Source organism: Pogoniulus pusillus, chromosome 20 (assembly GCF_015220805.1).
Source record: "Pogoniulus pusillus isolate bPogPus1 chromosome 20, bPogPus1.pri, whole genome shotgun sequence".
Classification (NCBI taxonomy): domain Eukaryota; kingdom Metazoa; phylum Chordata; class Aves; order Piciformes; family Lybiidae; genus Pogoniulus; species Pogoniulus pusillus.
Genome location: NC_087283.1, coordinates 22,731,217 through 22,749,855, shown reverse-complemented (window position 1 = coordinate 22,749,855; position 18,639 = coordinate 22,731,217). Strand labels below are relative to the sequence as shown.

Here is an 18,639-nt window from a genome sequence, read left to right as displayed (position 1 = left end):
GCAGCTCCAGGCCCTTCCTGTGCTGGGTTCCCAGAGCTGGAGGCAGTGCTGCAGGGGAGGGCTGAGCAGAGCAGATTGGAGGGGCAGAATCCCCTCCCTGTGCTGCTGCTCTGCCTGCTCTGGCTGCAGCCAGCACACAGCTGGCTCTGGGCTGCAGCCACCAGTGCTGCCTGCTGGGCACTTGGGCACCCCCTGACCCCCCCAAGGCCTTCTGCTGCAGGCTGCTCTGCAGCCACTGCTCAGCCAGCCTGGCTCTGTGCTGGGCACTGCCCTGCCCCAGCTGCTCCCCAGCCTGGCTCTGTGCTGGGCACTGCCCTGCCCCAGCTGCTCAGCCAGCCTGGCTCTGTGCTGGGCACTGCCCTGCCCCAGCTGCAGGACCTTGCCCTTGGCCTTGCTGAGCTCCCTGAGCTTGGCTTGGGCTCAGCTCTGCAGCCTGCCCAGGCCCCTCTGGCTGCATCCTTCCCTCCAGCTGCCAGCAGCACACAGCTTGGTGCCAGCCATGAGGGTTTCCTTTCCTGCACACCCTCATGGTGCCCACAGCCCTGTGCCCTGTGCAGCTGCTCTGGGCTGTGCTCAGCTCTGCTGCTGCCTCCTTGCTGCCCTCTCTGGCTGCTCCCAAGGTTCCTTTTCCCGTGGGATCAGGCTGGGCCCTTGCTTGGCTGCTGCCTCAGTGTGGGCTGTGCCTCCCTGGGCTGTGTTTGTGTCTCAGAGGGGCTCCTGGCCAGCTGTGGGCAGTGGAGCCAGCCTGGCCACCAGCCTTGGCTGGCACCTCCAGAGGCAGAGCAGGTTTCTACACTGCCTGTGCCTCTGGGCTAGTGCCCACTTCCTCTACCTCCAGGTGCCCAGGAGCCCTGTGGCCCTGACACCTGGGGCCATGGTTTGGTGCCCAGGGTGGGGCTGGCATTCTGGCTGGGCTGGGAGCTCTTGGAGAGCTTTTCCAACCCAAACCATTGCAGGAGTCTCTGACAAAGGCCTGGGCAGGCTTTCCCCCAGGGGCTGGCTGCTCCAGCAGCCTCCTGCTGCCCAGCCCAGGCTGCAACCCTCTGCCCTGGCAGCAGCCCCGTGCCAGGTGGGCACCTTCGTGTGCTGAGGATGGATGCAAGGCAATCAGACCTCCCTGGTGCTGGAATCTCAGCAGCTGGCAGCCTGCTGCTGGCACTGCTGCTGGCAGGCTGGGGGTGCCTGGCAGGGAGGGCTGAGTGCTCTGCTGGCAGCCTGCTCCTGCAGCAGCAGTGCCCAGCCCAGGCGCTGCAGCCTTCCCCACCCACCCTGGGCACCCTCTGGGGCAGTGTGGCTGCCCCCTGCTCCTGCAGCACCCCCGGGGGAGGTGTTTGCTATGCCCCCGGATCAGGCTGGCACACGAGGTGCCCTGCGTGGGCAGGTCCCACCCGGCAGCGTCTGGGGACCTCCCCCTCTGTGAGCTGCTCCTGCTCTGCGTGCAGAGCTCCGAGCTGCTCCCTGCAGGCATCCTCTGTGCTGAGCCCTGCCCGAGCCCTGCACAGCCTGCCCGGGGCTGGAGCTGCCTGAAGAGGCTGAGGGAGCTGATTTAGAGCTGGGTTAACCTTGAACCCTGGGGTCAGCTCTGGGCCACTCACTCCCAGAGGGACATTGAGGAGCTGGAGCAAGGGCAAGAAGAGTGGGGAAGGGTCTGGAGAAGAGACCTGGGGAGGGGCAGCTGAGTCACAGCAACCCCAGGAGGGCTCCAGGCTGGGGCAGAGAGGCTGGCAAGTGCCCAGCAGAAAAGGCAGCCCTGGGGGTGCTGGGTGGCAGCAGATGAAGGGGAGCCAGGGGGTGCCCAGGTGGGCATTCAGGGCAGCAGCAGCCTGGGCTGGACCAGCAGTGGTGTGGGCAGCAGGAGCAGGGCAGGGATTGTGCCCCTGGGCTGGCACTGCTGAGGGCACAGCTTGAACCCTGGGGTCAGCTTTGGGCCTCTCACTCCCAGAGGGACACTGAGGAGCTGGAGCAGGTCCAGAGAAGGGCAGGGAAGGTGGGGAAGGGTCTGGAGCAGAGGGCTGGGGAGGGGCAGCTGAGGGAGCTGGGGGTGTGCAGTGTGGGGCAGAGGAGGCTGAGGCAGAGCTCATTGCTCTGTGCAGCTCCCTGAGAGGAGGCTGCAGCCAGCTGGGGCTGGGCTCTGCTCCCTGGGCTCAGGGCATAGGAGGAGAGGACCTGGGCTGGGATTGTGCCAGGGGAGGCTTAGGCTGGAGAGGAGGAGAAATGTCTCTGCTGGTGCAGTGGTCAGGGCTTGGCAGAGGCTGCCCAGGGAGTGCCCCTGGCTGGAGGTGATTAAGAGCAGGCTGCATGAGGCACTCAGTGCCATGCTCTTGTTGGTTGGCCAGGGCTGGGTTCCAGGTTGGCATTCAGTGCCATGCTCTAGTTGCTCAGCTAGGGCTGGGTGCCAGGTTGGCACTCAGAGCCATGCCCTGGTTGCTCAGCTAGGGCTGGATTCCAGGTTGGCACTCAGTGCCATGCCCTGGTTGCTCAGCTAGGGCTGGGTGCCAGGTTGGCACTCAGAGCCATGCCCTGGTTGCTCAGCTAGGGCTGGGTGCCAGGTTGGCACTCAGTGCCATGCTCTAGTTGCTCAGCTAGGGCTGGGTGCCAGGTTGGCACTCAGAGCCATGCCCTGGTTGCTCAGCTAGGGCTGGATTCCAGGTTGGCACTCAGTGCCATGCCCTGGTTGCTCAGCTAGGGCTGGGTGCCAGGTTGGCACTCAGAGCCATGCCCTGGTTGCTCAGCTAAGGCTGGGTGCCAGGTTGGCACTCAGTGCCATGCTCTAGTTGCTCAGCTAGGGCTGGGTGCCAGGTTGGCACTCAGAGCCATGCCCTGGTTGCTCAGCTAGGGCTGGATTCCAGGTTGGCACTCAGTGCCATGCCCTGGTTGCTCAGCTAGGGCTGGGTGCCAGGTTGGCACTCAGAGCCATGCCCTGGTTGCTCAGCTAGGGCTGGGTGCCAGGTTGGCACTCAGAGCCATGCCCTGGTTGCTCAGCTAGGGCTGGGTGCCAGGTTGGCACTCAGTGCCATGCCCTGGTTGCTCAGCTAGGGCTGGGTGCCAGGTTGGCACTCAGTGCCATGCCCTGGTTGCTCAGCTAGGGCTGGGTGCCAGGTTGGCACTCAGTGCCATGCCCTGGTTGCTCAGCTAGGGCTGGGTGCCAGGTTGGCACTCAGAGCCATGCCCTGGTTGCTCAGCTAGGGCTGGGTGCCAGGTTGGGCTGGGTGAAGCTGGAGCTCTCCCCCTCCCTGCCTGCTTCTCATCATCTCCTGAGCTGGGGTTGAACAAATCTGTTGCAACTCTTCAGGCTCCAGGGTTGAGGCTGCCCAGGGAGGGGGTGGGGGACACCATCCCTGGAGGTGTGCCAAGGCAAACCAGGTGCTTGTGGCACTCTGGGACGTGGCCATGGAGGTGCTGGGGGGGGGAGGGGCCTGGTGGTCTCCGAGGTCTTCTCCAGCCTCGATGCTCCTCTGAGCTGAGCCAAGCTGCAGCCTGCTGCCGAGGCAGGAGAGGCCCCAGAGGCTCTTCCTGCAGCTTGCCTGCTCTGCCCACTGGGAACCTGCCCCAGGCTCACTCTGGGACACGTAGGTGCCCCTGCCCTGTGCCACTGTGCCCCTGCAGGTGTGCCCCTTGGAACAGCATCTCCCCTTTGGCACCCCACAGGTGATCAAGTGCACGCTGGACCCTGTCTGGAAGCCTTTCACTGTGCCTTTGGTCTCCCTGTGTGATGGAGACGTGGAGAAGCTGATCAAGGTAAGGGGAGGGACCTGCAGCTGCCATCCTGGTGCTCAGCCAGGCTTGAGCATTGAGCATCTCACCCCCCCCGGCCCCCAAACCCCTCAGCTGGCACAGCCACAGAGCACAAAAGCCTCCTTGGGTGGGGGCTCAGCAAGGGAGGCTGCAGCAGGGCTCCTGCTAGGGGAGAGCTCCCCCTGGGGCCCCTGCTGGGCTGCTTTGTGCTCCTTCTGGAGCTGCTTTGTGCTCCCGGAGCTGCTTTGTGCTCTCGGAGCTGCTTTGTGCTCCTGGAGCTGCTTTGTGCTCCTGCTGGAGCTGCTTTGTGCTCGTGGAGCTGCTTTGTGCTCCTGCTGGAGCTGCTTTGTGCTCCTGGAGCTGCTTTGTGCTCCCGGAGCTGCTTTGTGCTCCTCCTGGAGCTGCTTTGTGCTTCTCCTGGAGCTGCTTTGTGCTCCTGCTGGAGCTGCTTTGTGCTTCTCCTGGAGCTGCTTTGTGCTTCTCCTGGAGCTGCTTTGTGCTCCTCCTGGAGCTGCTTTGTGCTTCTCCTGGAGCTGCTTTGTGCTCCTGCTGGGCTGCTTTGTGCTCCTTCTGGGACTGCTTTGTGCTCCTTCTGGAGCTGCTTTGTGCACCTTCTGGAGCTGCTCTGTGCTCCTTCTGGGACTGCTTTGTGCTCCTCCTGGAGCTGCTTTGTGCTCCTGCTGGGCTGCTTTGTGCCCCTGCTGGAGCTGCTTTGTGCTCCTGCAGCTGCTTTGTGCTCCTCCTGGAGCTGCTTTGTGCTCCTGGAGCTGCTTTGTGCTCCTCCTGGAGCTGCTTTGTGCTCCTGGAGCTGCTTTGTGCTCCTGCTGGGCTGCTTTGTGCTCCCGGAGCTGCTTTGTGCTCCTGGAGCTGCTTTGTGCTCCTGCTGGGCTGCTTTGTGCTCCCGGAGCTGCTTTGTGCTCCTCCTGGAGCTGCTTTGTGCTCCTCCTGGAGCTGCTTTGTGCTCCTGCAGCTGCTTTGTGCTCCTGGAGCTGCTTTGTGCTCCTCCTGGAGCTGCTTTGTGCTCCTCCTGGAGCTGCTTTGTGCTCCTCCTGGAGCTGCTTTGTGCTCCTGGAGCTGCTTTGTGCTCCTGGAGCTGCTTTGTGCTCCTGCTGGGCTGCTTTGTGCTCCTGGAGCTGCTTTGTGCTCCTGGAGCTGCTTTGTGCTCCTGGAGCTGCTTTGTGCTCCTGGAGCTGCTTTGTGCTCCTGGGGCTGCTTTGTGCTCCTGCTGGGCTGCTTTGTGCTCCCGGAGCTGCTTTGTGCTCCTGGAGCTGCTTTGTGCTCCTGCTGGGCTGCTTTGTGCTCCCGGAGCTGCTTTGTGCTCCTGGAGCTGCTTTGTGCTCCTCCTGGAGCTGCTTTGTGCTCCTGGAGCTGCTTTGTGCTCCTCCTGGAGCTGCTTTGTGCTCCTGGAGCTGCTTTGTGCACCTTCTGGAGCTGCTCTGTGCTCCTTCTGGGACTGCTTGGTGCTTCTCAGACTGCTTTGTGCTGTTTCTGAAGCAGCTTCCTGTCCCTTCTGGAGCTGCTTTGTGCTGCTGCAGCTGCTTGGTGCTGCTCCTGGAGCTGCTCTTTGCTGCTGGAGCTGCCTTGTGCCCTTTCCTCCCCAGGTGATCTGTTATGACTACGACAGTGATGGGGGACACGACTTCATTGGGGAGTTCCAGACCTCAGTGGCCAGGATGTGTGAAGCCCAAGATGCCTGCCCAGTGAGTGCTGCCTTGTCTTGGGCAACAGAGGAAGGAAGGAAGGAAGAGGCTCCTCAGGGCTCCAGGCAGACCTCAGAGCAGCCTTGCAGTGCCTGAAGGGGCTGCAGGAGAGCTGGGGAGGGACTTGGGCAAGGGCTGGCAGTGCCAGGAGGAGGGAGAATGGCTCTGAGCTGGGAGAGGGAGAGTGGAGAGGAGGGAGGAAGTGTTGGCAGTGAGGGTGGGGAGAGCCTGGCACAGGTTGAGGGTGGTGAGACACTGGCACAGGTTTGCTCAGGGAGGTTGTGAAGCACAGCAGCACAGAATGGGATCTTTGATGTGATCTTTGCTGTGATCTTTGATCCCATTCTGTGCTTCTGTGCTTCACAACCTCCCTGGAGGTGCTCAGTGCCAGGCTGGATGAGGCCTTGAGCAGCCTGTGCTGGTGGGAGATGCTGCTGGGAGTGGTGGAAGGACATTGAGGAGCTGGAGCAGGTCCAGAGCAAGGCAATGAAGGTGGGGGAGGGTCTGGAGCAGAGGGCTGGGGAGGGGCAGCTGAGGGAGCTGGGGGTGTGCAGTGTGGAGCAGAGGAGGCTGAGGCAGAGCTCATTGCTCTGTGCAGCTCCCTGAGAGGAGGCTGCAGCCAGCTGGGGCTGGGCTCTGCCCCCTGGGCTCCCAAGCAGCTCCTCTGCCTCCATCTCCACCACAAAGCCCCAGCAGCTCACTGCCAGGCAGGGTGCCCGCAGCATGTGGCCTCTGGTGGCATCTGAGCTGCCCAGCCCAGCACTGCTCTCACCCTGCTGTCTTCTCCCCCGTGCAGCTGGAGCTGGAGTGCATCAACCCCAAGAAGCAGAAGAAGAAGAGGAGCTACAAGAACTCTGGCATCATCAGTGTCAAGTCCTGCAAGGTCAGCACCTGGCTGGCACCTCCCTCCCCGGCCCACCTCAGGTCTCCCCAAGCTCCTGCCAGTCCCTGCTGCCTCCAGTGGCCCAGGGCAGCTTCTGGGGTGTGTCTGCCTTGCTGCCTGAGGGCTCTCTTGAGGCACCTGAGGTGCCCACCCTGCACCCAGGCACCCCCAGATGCAGGGGAGATGTTTGGCCATGGAGCTGTGTCTGCATGAAGCCCAAGCTGTGGGCACCTGCCAGCTGCTTGGCATCTCTGGCCAGCCTGACCCAGGGTGGGGTGTCCCTGCCCATGGCAGGGGTTGGGACTGGCTGATCCCTGTGGTCCCTTCCAGCCCTGCCTGATTCTCGGATGCTGCCTCCTCGAGGGCTGGCTCTGGGGGTGAGGTGGCAGGGGCAGGGCCAGGGAAGCTCCAGCCCAGCTCTTCCCACGGCAGGCCTGCAGCTGGCCAGGGGCAGAGCATCTTCCACTCAGGTCACCACCAGGGGCTCGGAGGGATCCCTGCCCAGCCCTCCCACCCCCTTCTTGGGCCCCAACACACGACCTTGCTTGCCCCAGGAGGCTGCTGAAGTGCCCAGAGAGACCCAAGTGGCTCTTCCCACTGCTTGCCCAGGTGGCTGCAGGTCCCTGGGAGGCTCAGACTGCAGTGCCCACCCTTGCAGGGGGCACTTGGTGGCACTGCAGCGCTGAAGGTTGCTGGAACACCTCTTTGGGGGGGGTTTCCCTTGCAGATCACCAGAGACTTCTCCTTCCTGGACTACATCCTGGGAGGCTGCCAGCTGATGTTCACCGTAAGGGACCTGAGCTGTGTGCACCCAGCAGTGCCTTAGCTGTGTGCACCCAGCAGTGCCTCAGCTGCTGTGCTCCCAGCAGTGCCTCAGCTGCTCTGCACCCAGCAGTGCCTTAGCTGCTCTGCACCCAGCAGTGCCTTAGCTGTGTGCACCCAGCAGTGCCTTAGATGTGTGCACCCAGCAGTGCCTTAGCTGTGTGCACCCAGCAGTGCCTTAGCTGCTCTGCACCCAGCAGTGCCTTAGCTGCTGTGCACCCAGCAGTGCCTTAGCTGTGTGCACCCAGCAGTGCCTCAGCTGCTCTGCACCCAGCAGTGCCTTAGCTGTGTGCACCCAGCAGTGCCTTAGCTGCTCTGCACCCAGCAGTGCCTCAGCTGCTCTGCACCCAGCAGTGCCTTACCTGCTCTGCACCCAGCAGTGCCTTAGCTGTGTGCACCCAGCAGTGCCTTAGCTGTGTGCTCCCAGCAGTGCCTTAGCTGCTGTGCACCCAGCAGTGCCTTAGCTGTGTGCACCCAGCAGTGCCTTAGCTGCTCTGCACCCAGCAGTGCCTTAGCTGTGTGCACCCAGCAGTGCCTTAGCTGCTCTGCACCCAGCAGTGCCTCAGCTGTGTGCACCCAGCAGTGCCTTAGCTGTGTGCACCCAGCAGTGCCTTAGCTGTGTGCACCCAGCAGTGCCTTAGCTGCTCTGCACCCAGCAGTGCCTTAGCTGTGTGCACCCAGCAGTGCCTTAGCTGTGTGCACCCAGCAGTGCCTTAGCTGCTGTGCACCCAGCAGTGCCTTAGCTGTGTGCACCCAGCAGTGCCTTAGCTGCTCTGCACCCAGCAGTGCCTTAGCTGTGTGCACCCAGCAGTGCCTTAGCTGCTGTGCTCCCAGCAGTGCCTTAGCTGTGTGCACCCAGCAGTGCCTTAGCTGCTCTGCACCCAGCAGTGCCTTAGCTGTGTGCACCCAGCAGTGCCTTAGCTGCTGTGCACCCAGCAGTGCCTCAGCTGCTCTGCACCCAGCAGTGCCTCAGCTGCTCTGCACCCAGCAGTGCCTTAGCTGTGTGCACCCAGTAGTGCCTTAGCAGCTGTTGTCCCAGCAGTGCCTCAGCTGCTCTGCACCCAGCAGTGCCTTAGCTGTGTGCACCCAGCAGTGCCTTAGCTGCTGTGCACCCAGCAGTGCCTTAGCTGTGTGCACCCAGCAGTGCCTTAGCTGCTGTGCACCCAGCAGTGCCTTAGCTGTGTGCACCCAGCAGTGCCTTAGCTGCTGTGCTCCCAGCAGTGCCTTAGCTGTGTGCACCCAGCAGTGCCTTAGCTGCTCTGCACCCAGCAGTGCCTTAGCTGTGTGCACCCAGCAGTGCCTTAGCTGCTGTGCACCCAGCAGTGCCTTAGCTGCTCTGCACCCAGCAGTGCCTTAGCTGCTGTGCACCCAGCAGTGCCTCAGCTGCTCTGCACCCAGCAGTGCCTTAGCTGTGTGTACCCAGCAGTGCCTTAGCTGTGTGCACCCAGCAGTGCCTTAGCTGCTGTGCACCCAGCAGTGCCTTAGCTGTGTGCTCCCAGCAGTGCCTTAGCTGTGTGCTCCCAGCAGTGCCTTAGCTGTGTGCACCCAGCAGTGCCTTAGCTGTGTGCACCCAGCAGTGCCTCAGCTGTGTGCACCCAGCAGTGCCTTAGCTGCTGTGCACTCAGCAGTGCCTTAGCTGTGTGCACCCAGCAGTGCCTTAGCTGCTGTGCACCCAGCAGTGCCTTAGCTGTGTGCACCCAGCAGTGCCTTAGCTGCTGTGCTCCCAGCAGTGCCTTAGCTGCTGTGCACCCAGCAGGGCCTCAGCTGCTCTGCACCCAGCAGTGCCTCAGCTGCTCTGCACCCAGCAGTGCCTTAGCTGTGTGCACCCAGCAGTGCCTTAGCTGTGTGCACCCAGCAGTGCCTCAGCTGCTCTGCACCCAGCAGTGCCTCAGCTGCTCTGCACCCAGCAGTGCCTTAGCTGTGTGCACCCAGCAGTGCCTTAGCTGTGTGCACCCAGCAGTGCCTTAGCTGCTGTGCACCCAGCAGTGCCTTAGCTGCTGTGCACCCAGCAGTGCCTTAGCTGTGTGCACCCAGCAGTGCCTTAGCTGCTGTGCTCCCAGCAGTGCCTTAGCTGCTCTGCACCCAGCAGTGCCTTAGCTGTGTGCACCCAGCAGTGCCTTAGCTGCTCTGCACCCAGCAGTGCCTTAGCTGTGTGCACCCAGCAGTGCCTTAGCTGCTGTGCACCCAGCAGTGCCTTAGCTGCTCTGCACCCAGCAGTGCCTCAGCTGCTCTGCACCCAGCAGTGCCTCAGCTGCTCTGCACCCAGCAGTGCCTTAGCTGTGTGCACCCAGCAGTGCCTTAGCTGTGTGCACCCAGCAGTGCCTTAGCTGCTGTGCACCCAGCAGTGCCTTAGCTGCTGTGCTCCCAGCAGTGCCTTAGCTGTGTGCACCCAGCAGTGCCTTAGCTGTGTGCTCCCAGCAGTGCCTTAGCTGTGTGCACCCAGCAGTGCCTTAGCTGTGTGCACCCAGCAGTGCCTTAGCTGCTGTGCTCCCAGCAGTGCCTTAGCTGCTCTGCACCCAGCAGTGCCTTAGCTGTGTGCACCCAGCAGTGCCTTAGCTGCTCTGCACCCAGCAGTGCCTTAGCTGTGTGCACCCAGCAGTGCCTTAGCTGCTGTGCACCCAGCAGTGCCTTAGCTGCTCTGCACCCAGCAGTGCCTCAGCTGCTCTGCACCCAGCAGTGCCTCAGCTGCTCTGCACCCAGCAGTGCCTTAGCTGTGTGCACCCAGCAGTGCCTTAGCTGTGTGCACCCAGCAGTGCCTTAGCTGCTGTGCACCCAGCAGTGCCTTAGCTGCTCTGCACCCAGCAGTGCCTTAGCTGCTCTGCACCCAGCAGTGCCTTAGCTGTGTGCACCCAGCAGTGCCTTAGCTGCTGTGCACCCAGCAGTGCCTTAGCTGTGTGCACCCAGCAGTGCCTTAGCTGTGTGCACCCAGCAGTGCCTTAGCTGTGTGCACCCAGCAGTGCCTCAGCTGCTCTGCACCCAGCAGTGCCTTAGCTGCTCTGCACCCAGCAGTGCCTCAGCTGCTCTGCACCCAGCAGTGCCTCAGCTGCTCTGCACCCAGCAGTGCCTTAGCTGTGTGCACCCAGCAGTGCCTTAGCTGTGTGCACCCAGCAGTGCCTTAGCTGCTGTGCACCCAGCAGTGCCTTAGCTGCTGTGCTCCCAGCAGTGCCTTAGCTGTGTGCACCCAGCAGTGCCTTAGCTGTGTGCTCCCAGCAGTGCCTTAGCTGTGTGCACCCAGCAGTGCCTTAGCTGTGTGCACCCAGCAGTGCCTTAGCTGCTGTGCTCCCAGCAGTGCCTTAGCTGCTCTGCACCCAGCAGTGCCTTAGCTGTGTGCACCCAGCAGTGCCTTAGCTGCTCTGCACCCAGCAGTGCCTTAGCTGTGTGCACCCAGCAGTGCCTTAGCTGCTGTGCACCCAGCAGTGCCTTAGCTGCTCTGCACCCAGCAGTGCCTCAGCTGCTCTGCACCCAGCAGTGCCTCAGCTGCTCTGCACCCAGCAGTGCCTTAGCTGTGTGCACCCAGCAGTGCCTTAGCTGTGTGCACCCAGCAGTGCCTTAGCTGCTGTGCACCCAGCAGTGCCTTAGCTGCTGTGCTCCCAGCAGTGCCTTAGCTGTGTGCACCCAGCAGTGCCTTAGCTGTGTGCACCCAGCAGTGCCTTAGCTGTGTGCACCCAGCAGTGCCTTAGCTGTGTGCACCCAGCAGTGCCTTAGCTGCTGTGCACCCAGCAGTGCCTTAGCTGTGTGCACCCAGCAGTGCCTTAGCTGCTGTGCTCCCAGCAGTGCCTTAGCTGTGTGCACCCAGCAGTGCCTTAGCTGCTGTGCTCCCAGCAGTGCCTCAGCTGCTGTGCACCCAGCAGTGCCTCAGCTGCTGTGCACCCAGCAGTGCCTCAGCTGCTGTGCACCCAGCAGTGCCTTAGCTGTGTGCACCCAGCAGTGCCTCAGCTGCTCTGCACCCAGCAGTGCCTTACCTGCTCTGCCCCCAGCAGTGCTTTAGCTGTGTGCACCCAGCAGTGCCTCAGCTGTGTGCACCCAGCAGTGCCTTAGCTGTGTGCTCCCAGCAGTGCCTTAGCTGCTGTGCTCCCAGCAGTGCCTTAGCTGCTGTGCACCCAGCAGTGCCTTAGCTGCTGTGCTCCCAGCAGTGCCTTAGCTGCTGTGCACCCAGCAGTGCCTTAGCTGTGTGCTCCCAGCAGTGCCTTAGCTGCTGTGCACCCAGCAGTGCCTTAGCTGTGTGCACCCAGCAGTGCCTTAGCTGCTGTGCACCCAGCAGTGCCTTAGCTGCTCTGCACCCAGCAGTGCCTTAGCTGCTGTGCTCCCTGCAGTGCCTTAGCTGTGTGCACCCAGCAGTGCCTTAGCTGCTCTGCACCCAGCAGTGCCTTAGCTCCTGTGCACCCAGCAGTGCCTTAGCTGCTCTGCACCCAGCAGTGCCTTAGCTGCTGTGCACCCAGCAGTGCCTTAGCTGCTGTGCACCCAGCAGTGCCTTAGCTGCTGTGCTCCCAGCAGTGCCTTAGCTGTGTGCACCCAGCAGTGCCTTAGCTGCTCTGCACCCAGCAGTGCCTTAGCTGCTGTGCACCCAGCAGTGCCTTAGCTGCTGTGCTCCCAGCAGTGCCTTAGCTGTGTGCACCCAGCAGTGCCTTAGCTGCTCTGCACCCAGCAGTGCCTTAGCTGTGTGCACCCAGCAGTGCCTTAGCTGCTCTGCACCCAGCAGGGCCTTAGCTGCTCTGCACCCAGCAGTGCCTTAGCTGCTCTGCACCCAGCAGTGCCTTAGCTGCTGTGCTCCCAGCAGTGCCTTAGCTGTGTGCAGCAGTTGCAGCTGCCTGGTTGGATGTGCATAAGGATCCTCATCCAGTGCCCACCCCCTTGCCACGGGCAGAGGGCACCTCCCACCAGCCCAGGTTGCTCAAGGTCCTGAGCTCTTTCAGGGTGCTCAGGTTGCCCAGGGAGGTTGTGGAGCACGGAGAGTGAGGGTGGTGAGAGACTGGCACAGGTTGAGGGTGGTGAGAGCTGGCACAGGTTGCCCTGGGAGGCTGTGAAGGACAGAAGCTCACATTCTGTGCTTCTGTGTTCCACAACCTCCCTGGAGGTGTTCAGGACCAGGCTGGGTGAGGCCTTGAGCATCTTCCAGCTGCTTCTGGAAACTCTCCTTCATTTGAGGGCAGCTGAGAGAAGCTTTGGGCTGGCACTGAGGTGGTTTTATGGCTTTTTATTGGCATCTGATGGAGCAGGTCCAGTGGAGGTGATCAAAGGGCTGGAGAAGCTCTGCTGTGGGCACAGCCTGGCAGAGTTGGGGCTGTGCAGCCAGAAGAAGGCTCCAGGCAGAGCTCAGAGCTGCAGTTCAATACCTGCAGGGGAGCTGCAGGCAGGCTGGGGAGGGACTGCTCAGAAGGGGCTGTGGGGACAGGCTGAGGGCAGTGGTTTGGAGCTGGAGCAGGGCAGAGTTAGGTTGGCATCAGGAGGGAGTTGTGCTCAGGGAGAGTGGGGAGAGCCTGGCACAGGCTGCCCAGGGAGGTGCTTGAGGAGACAAGGCTCAGCCTGGCTGTGTCCCTGTGCAGCCTGCCCTGGCTGGAGCTGTCCCTGGAGCTGTCCCTGCTGCCTGTGGAGGGGACTGGAGGGAATGCCCTTGGAGGGTCCCTTCCCACCCGATGCATTCTGTGGTTTCCACCTTGGTTCAAGCTGGGCCACAGCCTGCCAGGAGGAGCTGGCAGAGGCCACTGTGACCCGGGGCGAAGCCACCAGAGCTCCGTGGGGTCCCCACGTGTGCAGGGAGAGCTGCAGCTGCCTGCAGCATCGCTGGTGCTGCTTTGTTGTCTCGTCTGAAAACGTGCTGGGGGGGGGGGGGGGGGGGAGGAGGAGGAGGACGAGGAGGAGGAGGAGGAGTTGCCATAGGAACAGGAGGGATGGGGAAGCTCTGTGTGTGCTGCTGTGCTGGGGGCTTGGTGCGGGAGAGCACAGCCAGGGAGTGTCTTGGTGGCACAGAGCTGCTGTGGGCTCTGGGCTGGCATGCAGACATCTCCCTCCCCATCTGCAGCTCAGGAGGGCTTCTTCCCCACCACCACCTCTGCCAAGGCATTTTTGCTCCGGGAACCTGGGTGGGGTTGGAATGGGACCAGCACTGCAGGAGGGGTTGGGTTGGGAAGGGCCCCCGGAGAGCATCCAGCCCAGCAGCAACCCAGCCCCACCCTGGCACCGAACCCATGGCTGGCAGTGAGCTGCTGAGGCTTCCTGGTGGAGATGGAGGAGCAGGAGCTGCTTGGGCAGGGCCTGCTGCTGCTTTCTGGGGGCTCTCACAGAGCTGTTTGGGGTGGAAGAGCTCTCTGAGAGCATCCAGGCCAGCAGCAACCCAGCCTCACCCTGGGCACCAAACCCTCTGCCCAGGTGCCATGGCCACACAGCTCTGCAGCACCTCCAGCCAGGGGCACTCCCTGGGCAGCCTCTGCCAAGCCCTGACCACTGCACCAGCAGAGACATTTCTCCTCCTCTCCAGCCTAAGCCTCCCCTGGCACAATTCCAGCCCAGGTCCTCTCCTCCTATGCCCTGAGCCCAGGGGGCAGAGCCCAGCCCCAGCTGGCTGCAGCCTCCTCTCAGGGAGCTGCACAGAGCAATGAGCTCTGCCTCAGCCTCCTCTGCCCCACACTGCACACCCCCAGAAATGCCAGGGCCAGCAGAGCTGGCAGCAGGACCTTGGCTCCTGCACTTTGCAGGTTGGTGTCCTCCTGTCTGAGGGAGGTGGTGGAGGAGCAAAGGGCTGAGGCTGCAGAGGGCACTGCTGCAGGAGGCAGATCTGCTGCCTGGGTGCTCTTGGTGGCCTCACCTGCATGAGCAGGGCATGTGCCTGTGTGGCTCCACTCCTCCCCGTGCCTCAGTTTCCCTCTTGCTGCGTGCCCTGTGGGGCCCTGCCGGGGCTGGGGGGCACAGCTGTGGGTGCTCAGCAGTGGAACCTGGCTTGGGCAGGCTGTTTGGGTGCCTGGGGAAGGAGCTGGGTGCTCACAGTGGCTGGCTGGGGAGTCTGAGTGCAGCTCCCCTGCCCTGGGCAGGGACATCTTCGCCTAGCCCAGGCTGCTGAGCCCTGTGCACCCCAAGCTGCAGCACCCCGTGCTGGGGGCACCCACAGCCTCCCTGGGCAGCCTGCTGCAGTGTGCCACCACCCTCACTCTGCAGCACTGCTCCCCTGCCTCCAGCTGAATCCCCCTCCCCTTGTCACTTCAGGTCCCTCTGAGCAGCCCCCTTGGGCACAGCCTGCTGCCACCTCCTGCCTTGAGCCATCTCCTGGCCCCAGCCAGGCCAAAGTCTCAGCCTAGCCTCAGCTCATCCTTTCCTGCTAAGGACTGGGGCAGCATCTCTCAGGTGTCCCTGGAGCTCAGGCGAGCTGAAGGAGCCCATCTGGGCTGTGCCTCTGCCCAGGGGTGGTTAGCAGAGGCCTGGAGGTGGTGCTGGGGGAGGTGGTGCAGTGGTGGTGGCTGCCCAGCAGCGGTGGGATGTGAGCTCTGGGTGAGCTCCAAAGGCTGTTCAGCCTCACAGCTCTGTGGTTCTGGGTGCTGCTGGGTGCTGCAAAGTGAGGCTGCCAGCACTGAACGGCTTTGGGGGGGTGAAGAGCTGAAGTTAGAGCATCAGAGGGTGCCATGGGTGGGAAGGGACCTGTGGAGAGCTTCCAGCCCAGCCCCTGCCACGGCAAGGGCAGAGGATCCAGCACAGGTGGCACAGGAGCACATCCAGACAGGGCTGGAAAGGCTCCAGAGCAGGAGACTCCACAGCCTCTCTGGGCAGCCTGTGCCAGGCTCTGGGACCCTCACACTCAAGAAGTTCTTCCTCCTGCTGAGGTGCAGCTTCCTGTGCTGCAGTTGCCATCCCTTGCCCGTGTCCTGTGCCAGGGCACAGGTGAGCAGAGGCTGTCCCTGTGCCTCCCCTCCTGACCCCCAGCCCTCAGGCACTGACAGGCACTGCTCGGGTCCCCTCTCAGCCTTCTCCCCTGCAGACTCAGCCCCAGGGCTCTCAGCCTCTCCTCACCAGGCAGTGCTGCAGTCCCTGCAGCATCCTTGCAGCCCTCCCTTGGCCTCTCTCCAGCACATCCCTGTCCCTCCTGAACTGGGCAGCCCAGAACTCGATGCAATAGTCCAGCTGTGGCCTCAGCAGGGCAGAGCAGAGGGGCAGGAGAACCTCCCTCCATCTGCTGCCCACACTCTCAATGCCCCCCAGGGCCCCATTGGCCTTCCTGGCCCCCAGGGCACATTGCTGTGCCAGCAGAACTCGGTGCCCAGCAGGACTCTCAGGTCCTCCTCCAAAGTTTGTTAAACCTCCTCAGAAGTTTGCTGTTTGGGGCTTGCTGGCAGCCCCTGTGGCCCTCAGAGGTGCAGCTGGGTGCAGCTGGTGGCTGGGGGTGCAGCTGGGGGCTGGGTGCAGCTGGGTGCAGCTGGGGGCTGGGGGTGCAGCTGGGTGTAGCTGGGGGCTGGGTGCAGCTGGGTGCAGTTGGGGGCTGGGAGTGCAGCTGGGTGTAGCTGGGTGCAGCTGGGGGCTGGGGGTGCAGCTGGGTGCAGCTGGGTACAGCTGGGGGCTGGGAGTGCAGCTGGGTGCAGCTGGGGGCTGGGGGTGCAGCTGGGTGTGCAGCTGGGGGCTGGGGGTGCAGCTGGGGGCTGGGTGCAGCTGGGTGCAGCTGGGGCTGGGGGCACAGCTGGGGGCTGGGTGCAGCTGGGGGCTGGGTGCAGCTGGGTGCAGCGGGGGGCTGGGGGTGCAGCTGGGTGCAGCTAGGGGCTGGATGCAGCTGGGGGCTGGGGGTGCAGCTGGGGGCTGGGTGCAGCTGGGCAGCGGTGCCTGCTGACAGCGTCTGGGGCTGTGCTTCTCTCACCCCCGCCTCAGGTTGGCATTGACTTCACAGCCTCCAACGGGAACCCTCGGGACCCAACCTCCTTGCACTACATCAACCCCCTGGGGACCAACGAGTACCTGTCAGCCATCTGGGCTGTGGGCCAGATCATCCAGGACTACGACTCGTAAGCCCTTTGCCTGCCTGCCCTGGGGCTGCTGCCTGCCTGCCTGCCCCGTGCCTTCCTGCAGAGCCAGGCAGCTTGCCCAGAGCTCACAAGCCCGAGGGGAGCAGAGGGTAGGGCTGGGGCTGCCTCCCTGAGCGAGGGACAGGAGTGGAAGAGGGGTAAAAAGCACCCAAGGGAGAGCCTTGCAGCTGGTTGGAAGTGAAGAGGTAGCTGCAGCCACAAAGCAAAGGTACCGAAGGGAAGGCTGCAGAGATGGGAGGGGAGAGAGGGCACAGGCAGGGGCACAGGCAGAGGCACAGGCACAGAGAGGCACAGGCACAGATACAGACACAGGCACAGAGAGGCACAGACACAGAGAGGCACAGAGAGGCACAGGCACAGATACAGAGAGGCACAGACACAGAGAGGCACAGAGGCACAGGCACAGACACAGAGAGGCACAGAGAGGCACAGACACAGAGGCGGAAGCAGACACAGCACAGACAGACAGACGGACAAAGAGGCAGAAGCAGACACAGACAGGCAGACAGGTACAGACACAGCACAGACAGACACAGATACAGCACAGACACAGAGAGGCAGAAGCAGACACAGCACAGACAGACACAGATACAGCACAGACACAGAGAGGCAGAAGCAGACACAGCACAGACAGACAGACAGACAAAGAGGCAGAAGCAGACACAGACAGGCAGACAGGTACAGACACAGCACAGACAGACACAGATACAGCACAGACACAGAGAGGCAGAAGCAGACACAGCACAGACAGACACAGACAGGTAGACAGGCACAGGCAGGCACAGACACAGCACAGATACAGACAGGCAGACAGACACAGGCACAGCACAGATACAGACACAGGCACAGACACAGCACAGATACAGACAGGCAGACAGACACAGGCACAGGCACAGACAGGCAGACAGACACAGGCACAGGCACAGACAGGCAGACAGACACAGGCACAGACAGGCAGACAGACACAGACACAGACACAGCACAGATACAGACAGGCAGACAGACACAGACACAGACACAGCACAGATACAGACAGGCACAGACACAGGCACAGACACAGCACAGATACAGACAGGCAGACAGACACAGGCACAGGCACAGACAGGCAGACAGACACAGGCACAGGCACAGACAGGCAGACAGACACAGGCACAGGCACAGACAGGCAGACAGACACAGGCACAGACAGGCAGACAGACACAGACACAGCACAGATACAGACAGGCAGACAGACACAGACACAGACACAGCACAGATACAGACAGGCACAGACACAGGCACAGACACAGCACAGATACAGACAGGCAGACAGGCACAGACACAGACACAGGCACAGACACAGCACAGATACAGACAGGCACAGATACAGGCACAGGCACAGGCACAGCACAGATACAGACAGGCAGACAGGCACAGGCACAGACACAGATACAGACAGGCACAGACACAGGCACAGGCACAGCACAGATACAGACAGGCAGACAGGCACAGACACAGGCACAGGCACAGACACAGATACAGACAGGCACAGACACAGACACAGGCACAGACACAGGCACAGGCACAGCACAGATACAGACAGGCAGACAGGCACAGACACAGGCACAGACACAGACACAGACACAGCACAGATACAGACAGGCACAGACACAGGCACAGACACAGACACAGACACAGCACAGATACAGACAGGCAGACAGGCACAGACACAGGCACAGGCACAGCACAGATACAGACAGGCAGACAGGCACAGGCACAGACACAGCACAGATACAGACAGGCAGACAGGCACAGACACAGGCACAGACACAGACACAGACACAGCACAGATACAGACAGGCAGACAGGCACAGACACAGGCACAGGCACAGCACAGATACAGACAGGCAGACAGGCACAGGCACAGACACAGCACAGATACAGACAGGCACAGACACAGGCACAGACACAGCACAGATACAGACAGGCAGACAGGCACAGACACAGACACAGACACAGACACAGCACAGATACAGACAGGCAGACAGGCACAGACACAGGCACAGGCACAGCACAGATACAGACAGGCACAGACACAGACACAGACACAGCACAGATACAGACAGGCACAGACACAGGCACAGACACAGCACAGATACAGACAGGCAGACAGGCACAGACACAGGCACAGGCACAGGCAGACACAGCACAGATACAGACAGGCACAGACACAGGCACAGACACAGCACAGATACAGACAGGCAGACAGGCACAGGCACAGGCACAGGCACAGGCACAGGCACAGGCACAGCACAGATACAGACAGGCACAGACACAGGCACAGACACAGCACAGATACAGACAGGCACAGACACAGGCACAGACACAGCACAGATACAGACAGGCAGACAGGCACAGACACAGGCACAGACACAGCACAGATACAGACAGGCAGACAGGCAGACAGGCACAGGCACAGGCACAGCACAGATACAGACAGGCACAGACACAGGCACAGACACAG

General features: G+C 62.1%; 1 protein-coding gene across 2 annotated transcripts in view; it reads left to right on the top strand.

The window, feature by feature from the left end:
- Nucleotides 1-18,639, top strand: part of CPNE2 (copine 2) — an 80,025-nt gene that overhangs the window by 42,301 nt on the left and 19,085 nt on the right. For both annotated transcript variants that reach the window (XM_064160619.1, XM_064160620.1), the window contains exons 7-11: nt 3,649-3,738; nt 5,337-5,435; nt 6,232-6,318; nt 7,046-7,105; nt 15,982-16,115. In XM_064160619.1, the coding sequence (XP_064016689.1) occupies nt 3,649-3,738; nt 5,337-5,435; nt 6,232-6,318; nt 7,046-7,105; nt 15,982-16,115 (470 nt within the window). The remainder of the gene's footprint in view (nt 1-3,648; nt 3,739-5,336; nt 5,436-6,231; nt 6,319-7,045; nt 7,106-15,981; nt 16,116-18,639) is intronic.